The sequence below is a fragment of the Vidua chalybeata genome, chromosome 9 (genome assembly GCF_026979565.1).
Source record: "Vidua chalybeata isolate OUT-0048 chromosome 9, bVidCha1 merged haplotype, whole genome shotgun sequence".
NCBI lineage: Eukaryota > Metazoa > Chordata > Aves > Passeriformes > Viduidae > Vidua > Vidua chalybeata.
Window position 1 is genome coordinate 29,378,575 of NC_071538.1, and position 26,946 is coordinate 29,405,520.

Genomic DNA, 26,946 nt, shown 5'->3' on the forward strand with positions numbered 1-26,946 from the left:
GCTTTTCCAAATTGGCCATCGAAAACAAAGTGTTCCATTTTATACAAACAGAGCTAAGTGGTTCCAAACTACAAATGATTGGGACTGTACTTTTAAAACAAAGTATAAGAGGGTCTCAGAGCACTGGTAGATGGATGTGGCAAATAACCACTCCACAGGAGGCTTCGGTTATATAAAAACCAGGTGGGGTTTGTTGATGTGCTGCTGGCTGTGCCCTAGCCTGCCCTGGCTCACCCCTGAAGGCAGTCACACAGGGAGTCATGTGGGCTCCCCTAGGGAGCACACCCCAAGGAGCTGCAAGAGGCCCGACAGACCCAGAACTGAGTTTGGCTCCTGAACATCCTAAGTACACCTATCCTCATATCAGGACTGCCAGGGCTGTTCCCCAACAGGCAGAGCACAGGGCCCTGATCTGCATTTCTCCCTCACTGCTCCCCTCCTGCCATGGGTGGCTCCCAGCAGGGAAGGATTAGGATCCCTGGCGCTCCCAGGAATGCCAGCCATGCAGTCACTCCCTGTGCCATCTTGGCATAAAGCCACTCAGGGATTTCTCCCATGTCACAGGAGGCTCTGGAGCTCTGACGTGGGGAGCAGGAGAGTTTAATGTGTGGGGCCAGGGTGCGTGGATAAGCACTGCCCCTGGCATTTAAGAGACTTCTGGAAGGCAAAAGGATAATTTAGAATCGCCTTTACTGCATTTATGTCAAATATTTAAAATGTAAGAGCTGACCTACCATGATAATGAGGATTTCTGAATGTATGTGACATGAAGTGAGGTTGATTTCGGTTGCTGTTACGTATGTCAGAAAAAAATTCCTCCCTGATGACTTCTTCAAGATAAATAGTTTTTTCTTATTTTACTTTATTTTTTTTAACAACCTAAGATTTTGGACTGTCAAAAGCCAGGAATGTGTGGGAATTTTTAAAGAGATTGAATTGCACTAAGAAGTGCTTGGCTGTAGACCAAGATATAATATTATTTTTGCCATCTGCCTCTGTACTGAAATAAAACCAATCCCAGACTTCTAACTTATATTTAAGCCATTTAAACTTCTGACAGGAAAAAGCCAGGTGAAGTCTAGGACTGTAGGTTTTCATAAAACACCAGCAGCCTTTAAAGCTGCCTTTTGACCAAGTGCCACTGACAGCTTCCTCCTAAAGTATTTTTATCCTTTGAATTTTTATGTTCCTAAAAATATATTTAAAATTTAGATTCATCTAAAGTATTCGTTTTGTTAATAAAATCCAATTTTTCTTGTCATTGTTGACAGTGAGCACAGGGAGGAGTTGAAAACTAAGCAGGGCTCAAACTGAAACACAAGAAGTGAATTTTGTTCCTGCCTGTGCTATTTTTACCCTGGGTAAAGCCCTTTGTGCCACAATTCCCTTTTATGTTTGTTGGACAGGGATACTCCTTTGTGACCCCCACAGAGCTGTGTCTGCCCATTTACCTGAATCACAGAATTGCTGGGAGCTGTGTTGTTTTCTCTCCTTTCCACATGGGTGGAAGGGCTTTGCCAAAAACTGCTATAATGCAGATTACACATGCAAGGCTATCTAGAATATAAAATCAGGTACTGTTTTGCAAATTAGAGAAAGCCTGAAAATGTAGCTATTTCAATTTCAAAGTAATTTTATCTTGTTCTTATAAATATTATGGTTCCCATGCCTCAGTAGCCTCTTCTCACAGGGGCAGCTCTGGAACCAATGCTGGTGACTCCCTGCAGTCAGTTCTGCTTGTACTGCACAGACTGCTCTTGCAAAAGAAATTGCTCGAATTTTCACCTGTTGTCTTTCATCATTTCTATGAAAATCTTCTATTGCTGATCCACAACTTGTTCCAGGGACACTGGTTGTCATAAAGACATCAGTGCTAATTTATTTTAGGCAGGTATAGAATGTAAAAGTCAGCACTTGAATGCTAAGGACATAATTGAGTTTGTTTTCTTTTACATGTATATGAATAATAAATTTTTCATCTTAAGCACATATTGAGATTAATACACTTAAAATTCAGATCAGTTGTTGTCATACTTAAAGTGAAATTCTTGTTTTTAACACCTGAAAATTCTACCCTAAGGATAATTCCACGAATACGTGAAGTTTCAGTTGTGTGTTTGCCAAATACCTGCTGGAAAGTATTGTAACTCTCTGCAATTACTACTTCTGGATTTCCAACTCTTAGTTAATTTAATTATTAATATCCCCCTGAATTGTTTAAAACCTTAAATGTATCAAATATTAATCACTTCATAAAAATGCACCCTAATGTTCTACTATATTTCTGACAGTATTGATTTTTAAATACTATTTTCTTGAATTTGTTGCTTAGGGAGTTACAAGCTGTGCCCAAAAGCTTTTCTTCATAGGGGATCCAAATGAAACTCTCAGAACACTGGCTTAATGGCATTTTTACAGTAGTAATTGAAAGAATACACACTACTATGGAATAATTAAACTATTATTGAGTTGCCATTAAAATAATCTTTAATTTCTGGTAGGAGAATATTTATAATATATGTCAATTATTGATATGTTGTAATGTATTGCAGGGTTGTTTGAAATTAACAGGCTTGTCTTTTTCTGGTGAAATACTAAGCTTGAAAAGAAATACAGTATGTGTCAAATTTCCAGCTGAGCCTGAAGTAACTTGATAAAAACTATAGAAAATTTCTTTCTGGTAGTGTCAGAGACTGTGGGAGAAGGTCCTGCAGTCCTAAGAGCACTTATAATTTCTTGAAGGGAAGGGCACTCATCATGTTGCACCCTCAAAGCCTTTACCATACTTTGTGTTCTCAGCACTCAGTTTTGATTTAAGGCTGGATATTTGCTGCTGGTCTAAATAACTTTGGATGTTAATTTAAACAACTAAAAACATAAAGAAATTGCTTAGGAAAGCAAAAATAATTCTATTTTTAATTGTCCAAAAGTGAATTAATATGTTCTCTTGAGTCTCCAACCTGTCACAACCAATAACAGCATCAAAAGTTAGAAGGTACCTGACCTCTTGCTCCTGCAGCCTTGAAACATGTTCCTGAGCCCGATGCCCCATCCCTGGAAGTGTCCAAGGCCAGGCTGAGCAGGGTTTGAAACAACCTGGGACAGTGGAAGGTGTCCCTGCCCATGGCAGGAGTGGGACTGGCTGAGCTCTAAGCTCCCTCCAACCCAGAGCATTCCATGATTCTATGATTCCCCCAACGTGAGGCACAATAACCACATCAGAGCCTGTTGTGCTTCCCTTAGTGTGGGGTGTAAGGAATTTCTAGCACTGTACTTCTCTGGAATGCTTGGTGTTAAGCGTTGTCTTTTAAGGAAGGGAGCAGCAGCTTCTTCCACGCACCTGTGGAGCACTTAAAGAAAAAACCCCAATTACTAAGAGAGTATTGAGCAGCTGAGGCTGAAACAAGGCTTCAGCAGGGCTCCTGTCCTGGTGAGCACAGTCACATCAGCCTCTTACAGTCCAGGACAGTGGATCCTGCCTGCTTGGCCTAATGTTCTCCATATTCTACTGCCTCCAAATCTTGCTTTTATGTCTTCCGCTTGTTCCTGAGACTGACATAAGTATCTATGTGTATATATACATATAGTTATGTGTTGTTGTTTGTTTGTTTTCTCTCCTTTCCACATGGTTTGGGGCTCTGGATCATGTCACATGAGCAGACATTAATGAATGTGAACAAGTGCCTAAACCCTGTGCACTTCACTGCACCAACACCCCCGGCAGCTTCAAGTGTTTCTGTCTACCTGGGCAGCAGTTACTGGGTGATGGGAAATCTTGCGCCGGATTGGAGAGGGTGCCAAATTCGGGTGCCTATTACAGTAGCTATAACTATGCTCAGTTCTCCCCTGGGAGAGACAACCAGCAACTGCAGCACTATTACAGGCACTCCTCAAATCTCTACAGCTCCTTCTCAGAGTATAGGAACAGCAGAATACCTTTCTCCAGGACTAGAAGGAACCTTAGAGAAACTTGTCCTGAAGGCTATGAGGCAAGAAATGCCAGATGTGTAGGTAAATGTCAGTCCTATCTATGCAACTCTGTTTTGGGCCTTATTCTTAGGTTACTGTGTGATATATACCAGGGGCTGAGGGTTTGTGGTGCTGGGGTTGTTTTCTATTACCCTGGTCAATATTCAGAGGGTTCTGCATGTTCTGGTCTCTGCTGTCTTGGCTCACATTGTAGCAAAAATGTTCTGAAACCTGCCTTATAACCTTTTGTTTTAATTGTGCTGCTTATTACCTGTTTGCAAAGAATTTTCCTATGTTATTCTCTTTCTCCTGGTCACAGTAGCTCACCTTGGTGAATCTTCTCACACTCCAAAAACCACCAGTAGTCCCAGCCTAGTTCCAGTGCTTCTGTCAGACTCCCATTGGCAGCAGTAATCTGTGTCAGAAAGGTTTGGAATAAACATTTTAGAATTGATCATACTGAGGCCAGTGCCAGCACTGCCACAGGACCATCAGACACTGTCACATGGGCAACAGGCAGAGAAGCTTTTACATTAATATTATTATTATTATTATTATTATTATTATTATTATTATTATTATTATTATTATTATTATTATTATTATTATTATTATTATTTTATGTAAGAAAAGGGGTTGCAATGTAATTCAGTGAGCATGAAGAAGACATCAAACCTTGTATTTAAGCTACAGATAGGTTTCAGTAGTCACATCCACATGGATTGTTATGGTATAGGAGTTTAATTGAGAGACCCAGAAATACAACTCTTGAGAGACGGAAGGGTTTGTCTCAAATTTGGATCTTCATCCCAGCTTCCAACTAGAATTAGTTAATATTCAGTGAAACTTTCATTTCACTGAATAAATATATGAAGTTTAAAATTATTGTTTAATATGAAAAATACCCCCAAATTATGCTTTTGTTAAAGAAAATCCTTTCAATAAGCAACCATCAGGATTTGCTAACAGCACAGAGTTTATAGTCACATCTGTTTCTCTTCTCTGTTTGCATTTTGATCTAATGCAACCCCTGTCAGTCAGACAGAGGGGAACTAAAGACCTTCCTTCCACTGATTTAACCATGCAAGTCTGAACTCCTGCATGAGATTACTGCTGTCCTGAACTAGGCAGATGTTTCAAAAGCCATTATAATTACAAATTATCTGTGTCTAAATCATGCTAATATGCTCTGAAAACTTTACATAATGTGGTCTGGTACTGGGTACTTCTGTATTTGAGAGGGAGATTTTAAAAAAAGAAGAAGAAAGAAAAGAAGAGCATTTAGTGACAGTCTTCCCAGCTACTTAGCCTAATTCATCCCTCTGGCACGAGGGATGCCAGATTTTAAAGGTCAGTTTAAAAGGGAAACAGCTTTGCCTGAGGAAGGAGTGACTGTAAGGAAGACTCCCTCAGTAACAAGGCTTCCTCTGGTGAGATAACGAGTGTGGGTATTCCCTAAGCATGTTGCTTGATACCTGGTTGATTATCAGGCAGCTCAAATTGCTTTGGGGGCAGGACTGTGTTTGTATGACCCTGGCAGTGGACACAGGTGGCACATCCCCCTTTCTCCCAGAGCTCTGTCTCAAGACTGGTCTCCTCAGCTGGGATCTGTCACAGCTGCTCTTCACTGAGGGGAGGAGCCCCTCAAAGTTGACTTTAGTGCCTCCAGAGTTACAAGGAATGGCACAGGTAAGGAGAGAGGACACTCTAGTCTTAGATGTTCAACCCCATCAGAAAAAGAGATCCATACAACTGCCACCAGCTCTGTCTGTACACTTGCAGTACATAAATGGGGAGAAAGTACCTGTGTTCATGGCAGGCTCAGGGAATGCTGAGGTGTTGGTGCTTCTCTCTGCAGACATCGATGAGTGTGAGAGCAGAGACACGTGTCAGCACGAGTGCAGGAACAGCCTGGGCAGCTTCCAGTGTGCCTGTCCCGCGGGATACCGCCTCATGGCCAACGGCAAAACCTGCCAAGGTACGGAGAGCCATCCCTGCAGTGCTCTGGGGGAGGTCTGCCAAGAAACCTGACACAAAGCAGGCCCAGCACATGGCTAAGCCACCTCTTTGCATTGGCTGTGTGAGAGTCAGCATTCAAAATCTCAAGTTTCAGAAGTTTTTATACTCCATACTTTACTGTTTCATAAAATATCAGCAAACTAGACAATTGCAACTTCTAATTCTCCTTGTGACTTTCTCATTACACATTGAGATCCAAGCTCTAGGGTCAAACAGAGGCACATTCTGAGCTCTTCTCAGCCTTTACCCACTTTGATTTTCGCCCTTTAATTCTTCTACCAGCAGTTGATCCCTTGCATGTTTTTCCCTCCAGATATTGATGAGTGCCTTGAAGAGAACATAAATTGTGGATCAAATCAGATGTGTTTCAACATGAGAGGAAGCTACCAGTGCATAGACACTCCTTGTCCACCCAACTACCAGCGAGAGCCACATTCTGGGTAGGTTTTATTCTCATCCCCTTCTCACCTGCCCCAAGCTCAGCTCCTTAACCTTTGCTTGTTAAAGAAGAAAATCTAAATTTGCCTAACACCAGTAGAGCTCGCAGTAGCTAAAGGTAAGGCATTGACATTGGAGATCATAGTCAAGGGTCCTGGGATGGTTTGGGTTGGAAGAGACCTTAACAGAACATCCAGTTCTACCCTCTGCTGTGGGAAGGGACACCTTCCACTATCCCAGGATGCTCCAAGCCCTGTCCAGCCTGGCCTTGGACACTTCCAAGGGATGGGGGCAGCCACAATTTCTCTGGGCAACCTGTGCCACTGCCTCAACAGCCAGGGAAAAATTCCTTCCTAACATCTAATCTGAATCTCTCTAATGGCCTGACTTGCTATCAGCTTCAAAGCATCAGATACATTCTTTTAGTCATGAAAATAACTCTAAGTTCCTGTTAAACTTTGTTATTTCCCTGTTCTGGGAAAAAAAAATTGATTTATTTTAATCTTTCAATATCCTCAAAGAAAAATAGCTCGTTTCATAGTCAGAAACTATCTTTTGGGATCAAACTCAACTGCAGTGACATCTACGCTGACGTGGAGGTCATGTCCTTCAACCTCCATTAGCACTGGCACACTGCACTAGCAAAGATTTCATGTTTTAACTTTTGATTATGTAAAAGCAAATTTTATTCTGCCCTTCGTTCCAAATTCTTTATTTTATGACCTAACAGACACATACCTCAAATGCTGCCCAGAACATTTTAAACCAGATCTTCCTGTTCTAATGTTTAAGAGCACAGCCACTAAAACTTACCCTACATACGTCAATGATATCAGTGTAGCCAACGTCTTTCTGAAATTATCCTGTTGAGGCAAAAAGGGATGTTAAAATGGGCTGCAGCTCAAAAGGAACAGTGGATGAAGAATGCCATGAGCACTTCTAGAAAAGTTTTAATCTGCAGCAGGGTAAACAGGGGAAGAATCTCTCTCTCTCTAAGACCTATCCCAGTACTTAAGATACTGTGCCTTCTCCCTGGGCTAAAGTCTTCTGCTTCTTCCTAGGTTCTGTCTCAAAAGCTGCCCGGCCAACGACCTGGAGTGTGACCCGAGCACCTACGCCCTGGAGTACAAGCTGCTGTCGCTGCCCTTCGGCATCGCTGCGGGGCAGGATCTGATCCGGCTGGTGGCCTACACTCACGACCGAGTCATGCACCCCAGGACCACCTTCCTGATGGCGGACGAGGACGCTGCCGTGCCGTTTGCCCTGAGGGATGAGAACTGGAAGGGGGTGGTGTTCACCACGCGGGCGCTGCGGGAGCCCCGGACGTACCGCATGGGCGTGCGGGCCCTGTCCTACAGCGCCGACGGCAGCGTCGAGTACCGCACCACCTTCATCATCTACATCGCCGTGTCCGCCTTCCCCTACTGAGCGCCAGCCCCTGCAGCGAGCCCGCAGCTCGACCTCGTTGCCCAGGGCCAGGAGGTGCTACTGCTTCAGCCTGACTCTGCTGCCCTGCCCCATACGGGCAACCACCGCACTTCAAAGGGTGCTATGCTCTTTTCTCCTCCCCTGCTTCCCGGAGGCTGCCTCTCCAGTTCCATTGTTCCAATTCAAGAGGAAGATCCATGGCTTTGAGGACCTGTTACCACTTGCTTTATTTATTACACTGGAATAGTCACTTTCCACAGTATGTTCTGAAAACCAGCAGAGAAATCCATGTAGTCAAAGCAATAAGCAAGGAGCAGCCTCCACTGAAAGTAACTGGAGAAAATCCATAATTTCAAGTGGTCTATGTATTTTAAAGGTTGCTAAGTGTTTTAAATTTTATATCTATTAGATTTTTTCCTTATCAATTACCCAATAGAATTAGGGCTGTGCTGTACTATGTTGCGTGCTCAAACCCACCAAATGCCGCTGTGCCCAAGGGTTGCAAATGCTGAAACAGATGACATTAAAGTTTGTTTGTAGCTAACGAATCTACAGGAGGATTTGGAACTGGTACCTTTGGTTTCCATGCAAGTGTAGAGTTGTTGCTATTTTTTGGAAGAAAAAACCAAAATGGCTTCTTCTACTTTATTAGAGCAGGTATTTTATAACTTGTTTTTACTCTGCCATTCTGGTATAGCCATTTATTTAACCCAAACCCATATCCACTGCCATACTCCCAGCTCAGTAAATGGTCTGGGGTTTTACGCACATGGAACACTTTTCTCCAAAGGTGATGTAAGTTTGGTTCAATAATGTCAATACACTGTACACAAGTAATTTTGCCAAGATGTATTCTATTTTTATGGACGTGTATATATGTGGTTTTTCCTATGTGTATTTTCTATGCAGTAGCTCAAGAGTGTTTTACAGTTAAGTTTGCATAAAAGGACAATGTCAGTACAATGAAAATAATCAAAATAAAGGTACCCATCACGTTTGAGACTGCTGGGAGTTTTATCTTTTGAACAATTCTTTTCCATTTCTAAAGCTTTTGACCTAAGTGCCAGGGTAATGCAGAAGGTACTGCGCCCAGCAAACCAGGGAGTAGCTCCAGCTCTTTTCCCTCTTCCTGGCACTCTGGGGTAGTAAGAGATTATCACCAGCTTTAAAGTAGATTTTTAGCCACAGGGACAAATTATCTCCCAGTAGAATGTTGTCTCTATTCTTGTATATTATTAACTAACTTTAGACATCCTCACTTGTTGTCCCTTGGTTTTTCCTCCCTTTCCAGTGCACCAAGTGATGTAGTCCTGCAAAACAAGCATGACTTAAAATTGCTTTGTACTTTATACAAATTTATCTGAGTTACAGACTTCAAACTGAACAGGCTTGCTTCTTGGAAACCTGACTTGAAAAATAAAAGCAGCTCAAAGAAGACAAATCCCATGAAAAAGACATGAGGGAAGGAGAAATGAGAGTAAGTTATAATAGGTACAGGTAATTACCTCAATGTCTTTTAAGGATGAGAATCAGACTGAAAGTGTCCTTAAGGGAATCTAATTCCACTCCCAGAACACAAAAATTTATACTCTGACATATTTTGTGAGAAGGGAAAAAGCCCCAATAGAGTTGACAGCCTTTCTGACCAATCTGACCCTAAAAGAAGTAAGTCACTTACCAGATGGAAGCCACTTAATCACAGCCATGCCTCCAAGTTTGCCTTCTCATCCAGTCTTTCCAGGAGCCAGCTCAAGGAGGAGCTGCTTGTCCATGTGGAAGGTGTTCCTTACCCTGAGATGGTGCCAGGACTGAGGGACCAGTGAGATGTGGGTCACTGTGAGCATGGTGGTTTTCACTGAGGGACTCGGAAGGGAAGTGCTGAGTGAAGGACAACTTGTGCCATGGCCTTCTCTTCTTTGGACATCTTGGAGCTGTGTTACAAATTTCATTTCTGTGCTATTAAAAAAGTTGCAGGTATGTTAAATTAGATCTCAGAGCAGCTGTATCTGCTGCTGCTCTACCTCCATAGGCCTGTTGCTGACAGGCTGGAAAAGCTGCTGCTTATCATTAGGTTTCCTGGTCTAACTTGAGAGGCAAGGGGGCAGGTTAGTACATGGTTATGTGCTCACATGAAATTGGGTGTTTGCTAAAAAAAATCCTCCTTTCATAAATCCAGATTTTAAATACAAACACAGTAGAATATTTGTTATTACCACTTTGGATAAGGCTGCTGAAACCTTAGATGCAATTTTCAGTGTCTCAGGGCTGCACAGTCACTTTGTCCAAGCCTCTCTATTAGTCTGCAGTACTATTTGCACAAAGGTTCACTACCATCCCATAAAAGGCTGATATGGTCACCAGATTATTCGTCACAAAACTGTCTGCAAATGCTCTCCTATCACAAACAACTTACTCTCTAATAACAGCATCCTAAGAGCAATATCACCAGAAAAGTAATACTTAAAAAATAAAGGGAGGTCTTAGGGAGAGCAAATAATGAAAAGATAGTTAATGCTCCACTGCTACCTCAGGTCTGTGCTTACCTTCCTTCTGCCCAAGCTTACTGTTCCCCTTGCTTATTGGATTTTCTGGAGCAGCGTTTTCTCCTGGCCTGTTTATGCCTGAAACACTGTCCTGTGCCACAGGCTCCTGCCTCTATTCCTGGCCCTCACCTCTGTGCAAACATAGCAACATTTCATTAATTACACTACCAAGGATCAAACAAATCCTCTTTTGCCATCTTCCACGGGGTGTATCTCCCATAGTGAGGAATTGTACATAGGGGTGGTTTCAGGGTGATGTCTGGTGGCATCCCAGCAGCTGGGCACAAGTCTCCTGAGGCTCATCTCCTGGTGGGCACACCTTGGATCCCAGCCACCTGCTTGCTGCAGCAGTGTCCAGAGCACTATGTATTCCAGGAAAACATCTGCTAAACCCCAGCCTTTGCCAGAACACAACCAGACTCACTCTTCCTCCCAAAAACAATCCTTTCTTGGTAAACCCTAAAGGAAACTACATGTTAAATACAGCCCTTTGCAAAACCCCATGTGATTCCTTCCAAATCTGAGGTCTAGGAGAGGAGTAAGGCAGGAAAAGGAGTTCAGGGATAAAACCAGGGCCGACTGGGACCAGAAAGGATGGAAAATTCACAACCAGCATCTGTTAAAGGTGACTGATGCCCTAATGCCAACCCCACCACAGCATCAAGTATCTCATATAAAAAGAGACCACCATAAAAGGCAGGTGTTCAGGAACCGAAGGCAGGTAAGGAATGCCCATCATACCTTCTGTAGGGATCCAGCTTGCCAGCCCCTGGAGAGAGAAATGCACTGGGGCTTTGTTTTCCTTCACACACTGGCTGAAGTGAAAAGCTACTGCACGGGTACAGTAATGAGCCTGTGCTGGATGCACAGCATTGCTGGCTAAAGGAAAAACATGTCATCAGGTGAGATGGATGCTCAGCAAAGACCAGAGCAGCTGTGCCTGACTGGGAAATGTCCACTTCCAAGTCAGACTCAGACAGTGGGTGCGAAACCAAGCCGGATGCTGAGTAACGCAGCCGTCACTGCCCACATCGGCAGGGCACTTACAGGCAGGACGCTGCTCCCGGGCTCCGAGGGGGAGTTCTGGTGCCCTTTGCTTCAGAGGCGTTTCTGCTTCTGGCAGCTCTAATCCAAGGCTGCTGCCAATGAAAACTTGGCACAGTGCAACAGTTGAAATCCATGGATTATTTTATGAGGCTGGAATCCCAGCGCCTGCCCCGCTGTCGCACACGAGTGGGAGCAGCACACACAGCACTGGCTGTGGGATCCCCCAGCCAGGGTGCAGAGGAGACACCTGGCACATTTCCAGTTACCCCTGTCAGGATATGGGATGTACAAATGCATGGAGGGCTGCTGGGCAGTGCTGTGCTTTGTTTCTGTGGAGAATCCTGCAGGCAGATAAGGGTCCTCTGCCCTTGTGAGCTTCTGGCCTCTGATCCAGTGGAGAGCTTTGGTTCAGCCCAAGACCAAACGGATCTCACTGCCATCACTCAGTACCACAATGAAGTCTGCAAACCTAAAGCACCTTCTTCACCAACTTCCATTAATGCTGGAGAGTCTGAATGGCTTAAATGCAGCTCTGTTTCCTGAGGGGAAATCAGAGACATTTTCAGCTCTGGCACAAGCAGAAGTTCCCCATTCATGCAGAGCTGCTACTCCACAGGGACTACAAGAACTCTTAGTCAACTACTTCATTTGCCCCTTGTAAGCCTGGGCAAACTGAGAGGCACAGGCCTCTGGGTGTGAGCTGGGACAGCGAGGAAACATCAGAAAGTGCCAGCTGATGGCCAGAGCTAAATGGGTCCTCAGACATCACACCTTCAGCAGCACTGCTCTAATCATCTCAACATCCAAGCAGTGCATCCAGCCAGGCCCTCTGAATAAGGTTAAACGTGATCCCTACTAGCTGGCTGAAGATTTTTATAAACACATTTGCATGTCTAGACACACTTAACACAACTCCAATCACCTCTCAGATCACTGGGTCCAATGTTCAAATCTTCTCTGCACAACTGGTGCCAGATTATTCTGCTTTGATAAGTTTAGTGTTAGAAAGGGAAGCAAAGGAGACTTGCTTACAGATAAAGGCATATGGATAAAAGAGGTGCACTTCAGCACTAACACAGATTCAAATTATAATTTATGAATAACTAAATAATGGGGGCATCACAAACATCACCAAGCCAAGAGGCTGTTCAGATTACACAGCAAAGGTTAAGAAGTGCTCTGAAGTAATGCTGTGCAGGATAGGATCTGTTATTTTTCACTGTATGTAAGCCATGCACATCTCCTGTGGTTCTGGATAGCTTCAGTAGTCTTGCAATGCAATGAGATGCAGCTGGCTTCCTTATTAATAACTTCTCATTGCTAAGGACTGAGACAAGCTCCCCTCCACACCTTTGAGCAGCTTACTGCACAGCAGTCACACAAATCAAGGCCTGCCCTCCTGCTCGATCACAAGAAGTGTCTCAAGGACTCCACTCATAGGGAACACCTGAGAGGCACCAAGAGATCTGCACTGTAATTCAAGCAAGGCCAAACTCTTGCTATGCAAAACTGTAGCAGAACCACTGGCAAACACAAAGTTGTATGCAAAAGCTTCAAAAAAGGAATGTATCTAATTTGGGGTCTTCAGCTTCAGAGGCAAAGCCCACCAGCATTCCATTAAGACTGTCCCTGATAAACACAGTGGCACATAAAAAAACCCCAGTTCCAAACAACATCTGGGCTCCTTCAGAGGATTTTAGCTGCATTGCCTCTGGAATCTGCTCATGTAGATATAAAAAAATGAGGTTTGCAAACCTGGGAGAATAATGAATTCCCAAATACCACAGGAACAACTGGAGTGTGCCAGCTCTTCACATAAAGCAGGCAAAGGAACAGGACTTCCCCATGCCCAGAGAGGAAAATGCAGAGTTCTCTGGTGCCACTGCATGACTGACTGAAATGGAAGAAGCAAAAATAACATGAGAAAACAACATGAAAACACACACTGAAGGGACTACAGGAGCCCCAGTGATAAGCAGGGGAGGACAAAGCTTCCTTGCACCAGAACCAGATGGTTTCTGCTGAGATGTCCTAGCAACTCCCATGCTCGAGAGCTTATGGGAGAGAGATGGGCTGAAAAAATATGCAACAAAACCATCACTTCTTCAATTTCTCTTCTGCTTAAAAGAACTGGACTTTAAATATAAACCTTGTAAATAACTCTGATTGCATCAAATTTATTCATCCTTCCTCATCTGTCTCAGCCTTCCTCATCTGTCTGCAAGCAGAATTAGCTCACCAGTATTCACTATTTACCAATCCTTCAGGCCAGCCTGCTTTTCTCAGCTGCTGTGGCCTCGTTGAAAAGGAAATATTGGTGGTTTTCTTACTGGTTGCTCTGCAATGCTCTCAGTGATGCAGAGACTGATAGAGAACCTCAAGTTGGGTGTAACCCTGCAAAGCCTGTGCCAAAATATTACTGCTAACATTTCTCAGCTCATGTTTTGAAAATTTTTTGGATGCACAAACAATGTTGTCCTTTAATAGATGAGGCTCTAAGACAGAAGTGGTTTGTATTCACCAGCCCAAATGCACAGCAAGGTAATAGCATGGTGTTTTTACCACCTGTAGTAGCTTTACTATAGACAAGCAAAGAGCCATCAACAATTACCAAAAGCTGCTTCTAATGAAAGCCAGTCACAACCTTGCTAAAAAACTCCAACTGCCTTCAAATTGGGCACCTCAGCTAATTAAAATCTCTCAATCATAGAAAAGCTCTCAACAGATACTACAAGTAATAGCAAAAGCTAGGTTTTACTTAAAGCTGATATAGCCCAAATAGTCTTGATATAGATTTGAAAACGATAAACAGAAGGGCCCATTGCAAAATGAATTACCACAGTATGTAAAAACACACCAGCAGAGCAGCTAATGGAAACAGGCTGAACTTAGCTGAGAATCAGCTTTTTGGAGAAGAAAAGCTGGTTTTTGGGCAGTCAGGTTCAGCAGTGAAGTTCAGCACTGCCAGATTAGCCCCTGTTTGTTTTCAAAGCCCTGCTGGTTAACTAAATAAATCACACAGCACTGGTTTTGCTCCCACCTTGTGTGCTAGAAAGGAATTAATAGAAAATAACAATCACCAAATCTCCAGCCTGAAAATGGAATTTAAACCAGCCATGCTAAAGTCTGAGACATTTTCATGATTTAGAGCTTCATGAGTCAATTGCCCATTTCCACAGGGTTTTTTTTCAGTATTTTGACAAAGTCCTTTGATCACCTAAAGCTGAACTGAGAAAAACACAATGGATGCTTGTTCCACTTGGCAAACCCCAAACTCTCCCACTTTTCTGTCATCATTTGTGTCTTTCAACAAATGCTTCTGATACTCAGATACACATCCAGACAACATCTTCAAACTAGGTATGTGGTCCCAATTACACTGAAGTCAAAGTCAGAGCTTTATGTACCTAAGCATCAACTTCTCAGCCACCTCTCAATTGCAGCAGTAACCTCTCCTCTGACTACAGCAAATCCTTTCACCCCACTCACAATAACCCTGAATAGTGCTACAAAGACTTTGATCTTAGTCTACAAACACAAGCAGCTACTTCTTTCCTTTCAAGTCTTTACTGCCAGGAATCAGCCTTGCTACACTTCCAGATCTGTTTGCTCTTCCTCTCAAACTGGCCTTTTTTTCACTTGGCAGGAGTTTTCTCCTTGCACAGAATGACTTCATTTTGCTCTTTCAACTTTCTCCAGAGTACTCCTCTGTTGGGGTGTCATTAGAGATAAATACAAGAAAGATAGTGAAATGCGTAACTACAGAAAAGGAGTCCAACACCATTTTCTCTACAAGTTATCTAAAAAATTAGTTTTGGAAGCTATTAAACACCTTCCAGTATAACTTCATGTTGGTAAACAGCACTTTCACAATTATTTCCCTTATGAGAGGGTAGGTTATTGAGCTGTTTTTTCCAGTTTTACAAACTCTGTCCAGATAAACTCCATTCTATTACAGACAAAGGTGTGTGTGCTTGGATTTTAGGACCTATTCCACAATGTGCTCCTGGGGAAAGAACAGGGGGCTCCTCTGGCTCACAATCCTACATATTATCTTACAAGGAATGCACTGGTACCACACCAAAACCTGTGATGGAGCAGTATTCTTGAACATATGAACACTGCTACCAAAAAAACACAGTTTTAGCTGGCAGGATTGACTGCAGGAGCCCTTGTTGCTCCACAGGAGGGGACAGTGACAAGTAGTGGTGCCAAAGGAAGGACACACTGGCTTTAGAAGTCTTGGACTGCAGGTGGCCCAATGAGACGTGCCATGAATATCAGATGCTGCCATCAGCACTTGCAGGTCTAAAATGCTGGTCACAGAGATAACAATTCCCTAGGTCAGAGACATCCATGAACACAAGGGACTCAGCAGCACCAAACCCCCAGGAGTCACAGACAGACCTGTGATACTTTTAAATCAGAAAGGGCAGCCACAAACACCAGGTCATGTTTACTTTACACCATGGATGTATGGATTTAGTTCAAGTGAGAGCTGTCACCAATTCTTGACATCCTGAGCAGCTACTTAGAGTACCTGAGCACTTGTCCATGCACCCTCAAGCCTACAGCACACTGGGACAACTTCAAAACACAAACCAGAAATTAAGTCCATATTTGCTGAAACAGTGGACAGGTATTTTTTTGTACATATAATTGGAATTTCATTTGTTTTGATTTCTTTTAAGGTATCAGAACACAGAGCATCAAAAAGCTCTGCTACTTAGCAAGCAAGCCTGCAGTTACAGGTTTGAGCTTAGTTCTGAACTTCTGGGATGAAATTCTATTTTTTTCTATATTATCTCCAGCACAAAAGGAATATGTACTTGTAGTGTTTATAAGACTGTTGGCAGAAATAAGGTTATATTAATTAGCTTAATCTAACTAATTAATTAATAAAATGAGAGTTAATGTTCTCACACAGATATGGAAAAAGCTGCCTACACATGCCTGAACAAAGCACTGCCTACATGCCATGCATATTTACTTTTTATTAGTTACTATACAATTTCACCTGGAGTGTTATATTCTGTGTCCCCATGTTCCAAGTCAGATGTAGATCCCCTTTGAGAGAGACTGACATGAAAAATAACCATTGCTACTGCCTGAATGGTCACAGCTTAGATAGCCCTCTTCTACTGATAGATGTTCTCAGAAGACTGAGATTTTAGATTAAATCTGTTGTATTTTAACAACAAGAAGAAAAAAATCAAATATTTTGAGACTTATAATTTCTGTGTCTGTAGCAGAACTGATATGTCAGTTATTCAGTCAGTTTCCTACTCCAGTTTTCCATAGACAGATTTTGTAAGTAAAGATAATCTTTACTTTTGCATCTACCTATTATGCAGTCATTGTTTATTTTTAAGCTGTTCTGGTCCTGCATTAAATACATTTACTTTAATAAGATGAGCAACACTACTTGTAAATCAGAACATCTGTAAATGCCTGCAATCTGCCAGACAGTCTTGTGCAAGAGTAATCACTCCAAGTAAATGTTATTTGTAATGCTCTTTAATATTATGCCAGATAAAGGGATTATAAAATTGTAAAAAGCCTAAAAGGATAGGAGTAACATCATATCCCTGAAATCATCACCAAGTGTCCATGTTTTCTGAAATTCACATATGAATCACAAGCAAACTACTGTCCTGGCAGGATAGTAAAGGTCCCAGAAGGGGAATATGCATGATGTTCACAGGGGAAAGAAAAGGAAAGAGAAAAATGGAGCAAAACCTACAGATTATCATGTTCTATGGACAACCTAATTGTTCAAGAGAGTGTTCATAGATTAACTGAGACAATTAAGGGCGATGCTTTTGAATTAAACTGCTTTCATTAACAAATGCAAAGTTGGAATGGACTGCAGAAGAATATCATCATGATGTTATTTATCATTAGGCTAATGCCAGTATTTCCTTTCATTAGTACATAAGTTATAAGGTTATAAGTAGGAACTAATGGCAAATATCTACACTTTCTCACTCTTCACTATTTAATGATAGGATTTTGCTACAAACTAGGCAAGCTGCTTTTAAATTATCTTGGATTAACCTAAAGTAGTGTTTCAGAGAAATCATCTTTGTCATTGAGATATAAGTTTAAATTTTAGCTTTTGGTTTCAAAATGGGGTTAAAAGGCAAACTAGTACTGTGATCAAAATGCTCTAACAGCAACTACAATAATCTACCTAAACATGGCTTCTGAAAGTGAAAACACCCAAAACAAACCACTGGTTGGGAAACTGTTGAGCAGCCGGAATGAATATTTTTTAAACAATTTCATACACAGAAAGCTGGAGATGCTCCACGCCTTATCTTTTACAACTACTGGAGTGATTTTTCTGACTTAATTCTCATCAAAAGTTGCTTAAATTTCACAGTTAGCAAGAGAAACCCATAAATGAATGACAGAGCTCACAGACATGGAAGGACAAATTTCAGAAGGGTGACTGAGGCATTCTCCCCTCTCACCCCAAGCCACTGAGAAAGCAGAAATTACCCTAGCAGAGGAGAGACTGAAGTAAAATTCTGGGGCCATTGGCAGTTGCTCTGCAGCACCAGGAAGCTGGGAAATGAATGTTGTTGTCTCCCCATTAATGATGAAATGGCAAGGTTTTACTGGCTGCCCAAAGAAGACTCTGACAGACAGCTGTGATAGATGACTTAGTAAATGGAAAACCATCAGATCCGTTTACATTGAAGTAAAGTCTCCAAAATAACTGTCCCTGCCCTACTGTCTGACAGCAAGAGCCTCCCAAAATCACCTCAGGTTCCTGCTACAGCCTCAGCTTCACTGCACTCTTGTAGCAATGCAGCCAGGGAGGGACACCAGGAAGGAGCTCCTGCCACCAAGATCCTTCTCCCACCTCATTTGAAAATGCATCCAACTCTGTCTTAAAATTCACTTGGTCAGCAGGCTGTTGCCAAGTCTCAGTGATATAATGCTTAAGAACATCGTTCTAATTTCCTGCAATCTTACTTACAAACTGCTTAAAATTATTGGACTTGGGATGCTGTTGCTAAAAGCTTTATTAAACTAAATGTTCAAATAATCTTCTCTTGGTCCCCCAGATCCTTATTGCCTGGAGGTATTTATGCACAGAAATCAAAGCTCTTCTTTACTAGAATTAACAAATTAAACTCCTCCATGCTTTCCTCTTGCATCTTTCCATTACTTTATTTATTATTGCAGCCTCTTCTCATTTGTCTTACTTTCAGTACCTTGTGCTCAGGCAGCCAAAGCTGCTCACAGTATCCCATATCAGTCTAAAAATATTAACCAAGCCCCATGGTCTCCTTTCACTGACTCCAGGCCCCTGAATTTCTGAACTGTGCTGGTCTAAATGTCACCAGAAGAGTTTGAACAGCGTGTCACAATAATGGGGCAGTTTTATCTGGCCACACAGTGAAGTTCACTGAGTAACCCGAACCCTGAGGAGCAGAGCACCAGGGCGTTGCCATGAGGTAAGGCAGAGTCATCAGCCCCAGCCAGAGCCCTGGAACAGAATGTTATGAATATAACATCAACCCGAAAATGGTGCCAAACTTCTGCAATCTTTGTAAATTCCACAGCCATCTCCCCCATCCCTCAGGATTCCCAAAGACAAAAACACTTAAGCCTATCTGCTGTCAGGGAGGGCTATTCCCGGCCCCTCCGTGAGTGAGTATTCCAGGCAGAGCTGGCTGCCCACGGCCTGGTAGCTGCTCACTGACGCCAAATCCTCCTCCTGCTCTCATGTCCTGTGTCTGCAGCCCAGCCCATTCCCATCAACGCCCCGCTGGCCAAACAAACCAGCACATCATCTCCACCAACACTGAGGGACTCATTGAGTGCCCAGAGCCTCTCAGTCTCTGCTTACGCCTTCCAGCATCTCCTTGATCTTCACTGCCCAGGTTCAACTTGCCTCCTGCTAAGTTCTCATTAAAGCCATATTTAAAATTCACATGAACTGGCCCCATTTCTCACTGGATCTAATAATGCAGCTGGTTAAAACACAAGGCCACCCCTGGCACAGTGCACCCTCTAGCCACCTGTATTTCAGTAAACTTGAGGTGAAACAAAAAGGCTCATCCCATATGGACACCACCTACAAACCAGAAGAGTCCAATAACAGTGCCAATCAGTCCTTCATGTTTTCCACATCAGGAATACTGCAAATAAACACCACAACCATCTCAGCAAAGCCTCAAGACAATATTTGTGATTTGTACGTATTCTGAAACCATTGTTAAACTGCAAATTGGGAATTTAAAAGCATCCTAAGGTTTAAAATGTATTCTACACAGATGGGAAAAAAAGTTTGGATGTTTTGTGACTTTTCACTTAGAGGTAATAGGCTGGAATACATTCCAATAACATCTATTATTTTATGTATTATAATTATTTACTGACATAAATAATTAATTTATGAAATTTTCCTTGTTAAATGATCCTAAAAAGTAACTACTTGTGGCAAGGTCTTAAAGGAAATATTTATCAACACATTTGTAAAGTACTGCAAATAACTGAGTTTTCCTGTTTGGTCTTCACTCTGGGCAAAATAGGCACAATTAATATTCAAGCTGCATCAAAGCTTGATATAAGCTTGGAAAAAGATCCTCTGTTTTCTGTGTTCTATTTCAGAAATAAACCCCTTTAACCTAGCCTATGTACACAGCTCTAGTATTTGTATATAAAAATCACTGTAATGCATTAAAAGAAAGCCTCAAATACTTATATCTGATATCTGGAACACTTATAAAACTAATTTCACTCAAGCCAAATTACAAATTTATCTTTCTCTAGGCTTAATGGAGCTAAAAAATATTCATAGAAACAGATGAGACTATGTAGCACATTAACCCAACTAAAAAGGTCAAACATGCCCAAGCCACAAGGAGAAGCACCTTATCTTTAATTTCGATCTTTCTAGTTTAAACTCATCTCATACTTTCACGCAAGAATAGGTTTATTAAGATACAGTGCCTTCACAGAACTCTTTATCTGGAAATAAAAGTTGTATCTTTTTGGGCATTCTGAAATTAATTCCCTAGAGTTTGACAGACAGCCTGCAGTCCCACTGCTTTAGCTTCTCCATCTTTAAACATTTTCTAGCAATTCTTCCTCTAGTAGATGTCCACTTTATGGATTCTAAGGATCATTTTGAAAATGTGGTGTTCATATCACAGTTACAAATTAATTTAATCTGAGAAATAACCTAAACACTTAGAAGGACTTGCTGTTCTCCTGAACAGCAGGAGAACTGGTGAGTTTGAAGCATATCCTTAGTTGAAATGTATGCTATATTCTTGAAGAATTAAGGAAAAAAATATTAATTAAAACATCAAGAGATCTGAATTTCTACTGAGCTTGGCATGAAAGGCCGAGCAAGATACTTCCCCTTCCAGCTCCTTTTCCTTTCAGTGTACTCAGGACAACCAAGAACCCACGATCAGGTACCAGGAAAGAACCATGGCAGGATCTTTCTTTGGGCTGTTCTTCTCACATGGCCCCCACATTCATCTGAGAGTTCATTTTCACTGCGTTTTGACATCACAGTGGAGTCATTAAGCTCCTCTGGGATTGGCTTTGGCATGCTGTTACACTGAGCTTTCCCATAAACTGTCTCTCCATCCTGCTCATTTCTCACGTCCTGCATTGAACAGCAGCAAGAATTGGGCTGAATCATTTACTAAAGCACAGGCAGAGTAGGGGCTCTAATGTTCATTGTCAGTATTTTGCCACATGCACCTCCACCCCATGCTCAAGGTTTTCACTCCTCAGCAGAAAAGGAAGCAATTAGCAATGTCATTTTGTTACTGACAGGATTTCTGGAAGGCCATTCTTTTAAGCAGCAGTTATTGTATATTATCATAGTTATGCAAATTGTTTTCTTTCCAGTCTGATTGAGCCTTTATGATATTTGTTTCTCAGGTACAGCACCCATAAACACAGGATAAATTATGTTCTCTTGTAAGAATATGTTATGTCAACCCATATTCTTTACCAGCATCCCTAGGATTTTCTCTTATTTTCTGAAAACTAATTTTGAGCAAAGGATGTTGCCAATACCCTGAGCTCAATCTTTCAGGAATAGAATTGTCTTAAGGGTGGTGCATTATTTGTAATTTTCATCTTCAAACCAACTGCTTTGGTCACAAAAACATATGACTCATTCTGAAGTGAATAAAAGAAGGCTGCCTGTAAAAAGTCCCATCCTCCAGATACATCTCTGATGATGTACTGAAACAAGATTGTTAGGTGCTGAGGAAAAGGACTTTTTCTTGTTTGGTCTGCAAAATATCTTCCTTTTTCTTTGGAAGAAAAGAAGCTTTTAAGGACGACCTGCTACTTCCCTTGAACACCTTCTCCTAGCATGTGCTTTACAAATGCACCTCCCTCCTCATGTCAGAATCTGACATCCTGCTCCACTCTTTTGGGATAAAAGAAAAAAAAAGAGACAAAAAGAGTTCCTTCTTTTTAAAAAGATAAAAAGGTTCCTTCCCACTGTCTATGCTAGAAAGGGAATCTTCACAGTCCAGCCAAAGGAAGTAGTCTTTCTTCAAACTAGGCTCTTATTGCAGCAGGTATTATCTATAAACCTGCCAGCCCATCAGAGAGTGATGCAAACTGCTCGATTCTCTACTGCAGAGATTTTATTTTCATTTCAGTCCTTATTACAGCTCAGAGTCCCTCAAAAGCTGGAGTTAAAGAGTCATCAGCACAGAGACAGAAACAGAGCAGACCATGTTTGGTGACACCGACTCATTCTCAGGTGTCAGTTACAGAAGATACAGAAAACTGTTGCCAGACTTTGGCGTTCCTTTTCCCTTGACTGTCACCAGGTGACACAAGGAAAAACGATGCACCACAGCTATGGTCACAATGAAGAGACTAATTTATTTCCTCTGACTCCGATCATTTATAGTTCTCAAAAGGTGCCAGTGGATTGGAGGGTGAACGTGCCACCTCTCCAACGACACTGGACAAACTACCAGTACATCAACTTTCTCTGCCTCTATGAAAGAATGCAAAACAATAGGTTGTTTACAAAAAGTTGTGTGGGAAAGTTCTCTACAAGAATGTAAACTCAGAAGGCTTTAGAAAACTCTTGATAATCAGGGCGACACTTGACAGTGATGCCAATCAAGGTACAAAAGTCTGTCAGATGCACCTGCACTCCCATGCTGAGCCTTGAAGAAGGGAAAGGTGTCTTTTCCTGTTGCTGACTTGTGATTAAACATGTCCCAGAGCACAGCACTTCATAGCCCACATTCTTCTAGACATGCATCATGTTCATATATTCTATATGGGGGTGAGTGAGCTGGGGTGAAGAGATGCTTCTGTTTTCTCTTTCTGGGAACATTACAAGGATTTGCTCCCTGGCTGTTATTAAGGCTACAGTTTGTGATGGGTTTAGTCTAAGCCCTGGTAGGATAAGTAAAACCAATAACAGCAATCAATAAAATGGGTTTCTGACACTGTAATTTCCTAAATGGTAAATGAGACTATAACATACCCATCTATGCAGTTAAAAATATTACTACATATTTAAATATCACATATTTGCAGCCAAAGGTTGACATCAGTACAAATTATAGGTTTGTAAAGTACACCAGAAAAGCAGTTCTGGGACTTCAGACTCTAAACACAAAGGCAATCCCCTATTAAAACATAGATATGTCAATAGCCAAAAACCTATACCACAGAGGACCCCAAATTTCATAATCCTAATTTGAAATCCTCCAACCCTGATCTTAAGTACCAGATTAGGTTTCTCCTAACTCTAATCCTATTTCTGCAATCCCCAGATAATGTATATATTGATGTGCTGAATTGTTAAATCCAATATTCCTTACAGGCAGAGATTAGTCCCTCTATAAAAGTAAAATACATTGCTGTGGGTCATGTCTGCTGACATTTTTTTGGGCTGTAGAAACCTAAATATTGACTCCAGCCCACCTCCTTAGGCTGACCTCAACAATTAGGGCAATCCCTACAGTAACATGGGAAGCAACTGAAACACAAAAATCTGTGAAAATTTAGACCAAAACTGAAATATATACATTGAACTTTAATGAAATACACTGAAATGCTATTACTAAGCATATACTGAATGTTAGCCATAAATTTTAATATCATGAAAACCCCAAATTGAGTTTTACTGTGGAGATCAATTCCTATGATAATGCAGAAGGCTGACCTTTGTCAGCTCTCAGCCCTCCTTTCAACCTCCCAGTGCCGGGGCTCCAACACCAGAAGCCCTGGCTGTGAGCCCAAATAAATGCTTAGTAATATCAGTATATTGATCAATCCCTACAGTAAATGACAGCAGCAGGGCCATGCCAGGCACCACCCTAAAACTGAACACCATGAAGGTGAATCACTGACTTATAATCTAACTTTAATTCAAACCATAAAATTAATTTGAAGTCTAGAAGGGGGGTGAATCATTTAAACAGTAAAGCTGCCAGCCCACTTAACTCCTTGGGCTTTTAAAATCCACAGAGGCTCATCTTTTCAAAGCTTGACCTTGACCCCAGCCTCCAGCATAGTCACCCCTCAGGAAGGATATGGGGACTAGCTCATATCCCCAGCCCCACAGCTGTGAGTGCTGGCAGTCCAGCTGTGAAGGAGAACTGCTTAGGACAGGTAAGGAACTCCTGCCAGAAGGAAGCTCCTACCACCCACCCTGAGGAACAGGTAATTACAGGGGCTTTCAGTTTTAGATTTCTAAAACCTAATACTCAGCTCTAACCCCAGACTTAATTATAGGAGAACAGAAGCCAATGCCTAGAAATTTCCTGATATATCAGAAAGATATCTGGATAATAACTACAGCTTGGGGGTTTTTGTATTTTTTTTCCCACATCAGTTAAGGTCAAGAATTTTGCCTTTGCTGCAGATCATTCCTGCTTCAGATCAACACTGCACAACCTCTGATATAACATAGCCTTGCTAAATAATTTACATATTTGCCAAAGTTTCATTTGTAGACAGAAAAATCCTGTTGTATTTGATTATATTCCTGTTATATTTAATTCCTGCTGAGCCTCAGTGCCCTGCTTGGAGCTGCTGCAATCGTGCTGTGCTTGTACAACTCTTGCAGGAGGTCTGAGAAGAAAACTGATTTTTTAGAGACAGAGTTCATGTTGAAAGCATATAAAAGAGAATACAACAATGTCAAAGGTCATTGAAACTGAAGGGGAAATTAACATTTTCTAATGTTTCAAATACCTTTACCTCTGCCAAAGAAAAGGGGATTTATCATGCTGAGACAATTCACTCTGCCAAACACCCAGGCAACTCTTGTTCACTGTAGGTGTCTTTTAAACAACAGAATCTGAATAGACAGAAGTACTGAACATTTCACAGGAATAATTCAGATTCCTGCAAAACAATGTTTACAGTAAGAAAGAAAGCAGGTTCCACAAGCCTCTGGCAGCTTTAACCAAAGCTTTCTCTACTACCATTAATGTACATTATTCAATAGTGCCAGGAGAATTTTTTGTACAGGAGCTTGCTATGTGACCTTTGAGAGATTCCTGTTGAAAGTACATCAGAAGGTACTATTCAGTTCTCACTCTGAAGTCAAGCAACAGCAAAAAAGTTCCGAAAAAGGAAAAAAACTCTTTTCAGAGCTGTATACATTAAAATCTGCTTGTCTCTCTTCTGTGCAATTATGCTGACCCAGGAAGATTTCCCCCCTTGCATATACACATTCAAACAGATTATTTTTACATGAGTAAATAAGAAGTGAAGGCTTGAAAATGTGTTAAAAGAATTATTTATGGTAGCCTCCGTGTGATGTCTAAGAAAGATGATTCTTCATGTTACAAGAAAATTACTTCATACCAAGTCTGAAAAACCCTGTCTGACACCTTTTCACTGCTCTTTTGCCAAACTGAGGGTGTTATTTGTCAGCCATATGAAAAATGGTGACTGTTTCTGGGAGTCTCTACCATCTGTCCTGAAGAGGTAATGACATAACTGAACTGAAAGAATTTCTGCATCTTTCATTCCCAAGATTTCCAGGAGCCAGTGCTAATTCAGTTCCTACTGTTGAACTGAGAATTCTGGTTTAATCTGCTAAACATAATTTCCTACATTACATACAGACATATATAACTTCTTGCTCTCCTAGATTTACCTTTCTCATGGTAATTTTCTTCATTCTTCTTATTCCGGGCCATTCTTCACGTTGAAATGTTGCTTGACCTTTTTTCTTCCTATAGTTAAATCTCTTGTTTTCTTGCAGCCATGATTCAGCAGAACTAGTCCATACACTATATGAATAAAAAAGAACAAACAATATGAAATATATTTCATTTTGTGAGACATTTTTTATGAAACAAAACTCACTTTTATCAGTTATCTGTATTTAAATCTATGACCATTTCACTAGGCCCAGGTTCAGAGAGAAATAATTCCTGCAGGGGAAAAGAAAGAGAAGTTGAAGATTTTTAACTTAATGAGGTCCTGTTCTTCCAGACATTCCCCAAAAGATTTTACCCAGTAATTATCTGCCACTGAGTCTGCCCTGTTGTATGAATCAGAGCACAGATTCCATATAAAATGAGATCCCAGTCTAGTTCAGCTAAATCCATGCTCTAGCTTTGGGATAAAAACTTTTAAAATTATTTTAGAGAAACTTGTGAGGACCCACTGAGAAATATCATGACATCTATAAAGTGATGTTCTTACAGCCAAAGCTCCACAGAAGTCCATTCCATCCATGGATGTAACCAGCCAGCAAATCTGCTTCTCCTCCTCCTGCTCTTCAAGATATTCCATAATATCTGCAGCTATACTGAGTTTAAAGGCTTCTCTGGAATAAAAAGATTTCTGCTACTGACATTGGTATTACTATAAAAATAACACAGACCTGCAGATTCTACCAGTCTTCCACCTATCATTATGGGCTTGCCTGAGATTTCTGTGGAACAAATATAATATCTAAGTCATATTTTCCTCTCCACTTCTTACTTTTAAAAATTTTTCTCACCTTTTTCAGAATTGGAAATACAGTAAATCTGTATTTACATCAGCTGGATGATGTATGTGAGTATTTTGAGCCTTGGAATTCAGCAGAATTCATTACAGTACTACTGCTATTCATAAACCACAGAAAACCTAGGGTGTTAATACTTCTTTTCTTAAAACCCAGAGGTGCTCTTTCAAATTAACTCTTTTTTTTTCCACAATCAGAAAAAATGTCAGTGAAAGGTAGCCAGTTGTGCACTGAAGAAAGTGACAGACTGTAGAAGGCAAGACAAAGAAGCACCTTTGATCAATTATCAGTTGTCCCATAATTGTAATCCCATGAGCTTCCCACATGAAGGCTTCTACCTCCTCTACACCATCCCCTTCCTTGCCCCTCAAGACCCCAGCCTTGAAAGCCTATCAGTCCTTCCTGCAAGACCAAAAGATTTCTGTGATTCTTAGTAATTTTTCTTAGTAACTTCAGTGAGACCTCCAGCATTCTCATTTAACTTGCAGTTATATTCCTTCTATGATT

At 41.5% G+C, this 26,946-nt stretch overlaps 1 protein-coding gene across 1 annotated transcript in view; it reads left to right on the forward strand.

Moving 5' to 3' along the window:
* Nucleotides 1-8,856, forward strand: part of HMCN1 (hemicentin 1) — a 166,762-nt gene extending 157,906 nt beyond the window's left edge. The window contains exons 104-107 of the mRNA XM_053950663.1: nt 3,661-4,011; nt 5,828-5,947; nt 6,302-6,428; nt 7,488-8,856. Coding sequence (XP_053806638.1) covers nt 3,661-4,011; nt 5,828-5,947; nt 6,302-6,428; nt 7,488-7,854 — 965 coding nt within the window. The 3' untranslated portion in view covers nt 7,855-8,856. The remainder of the gene's footprint in view (nt 1-3,660; nt 4,012-5,827; nt 5,948-6,301; nt 6,429-7,487) is intronic.
* The last annotated feature ends 18,090 nt before the right edge of the window (nt 8,857-26,946 follow it).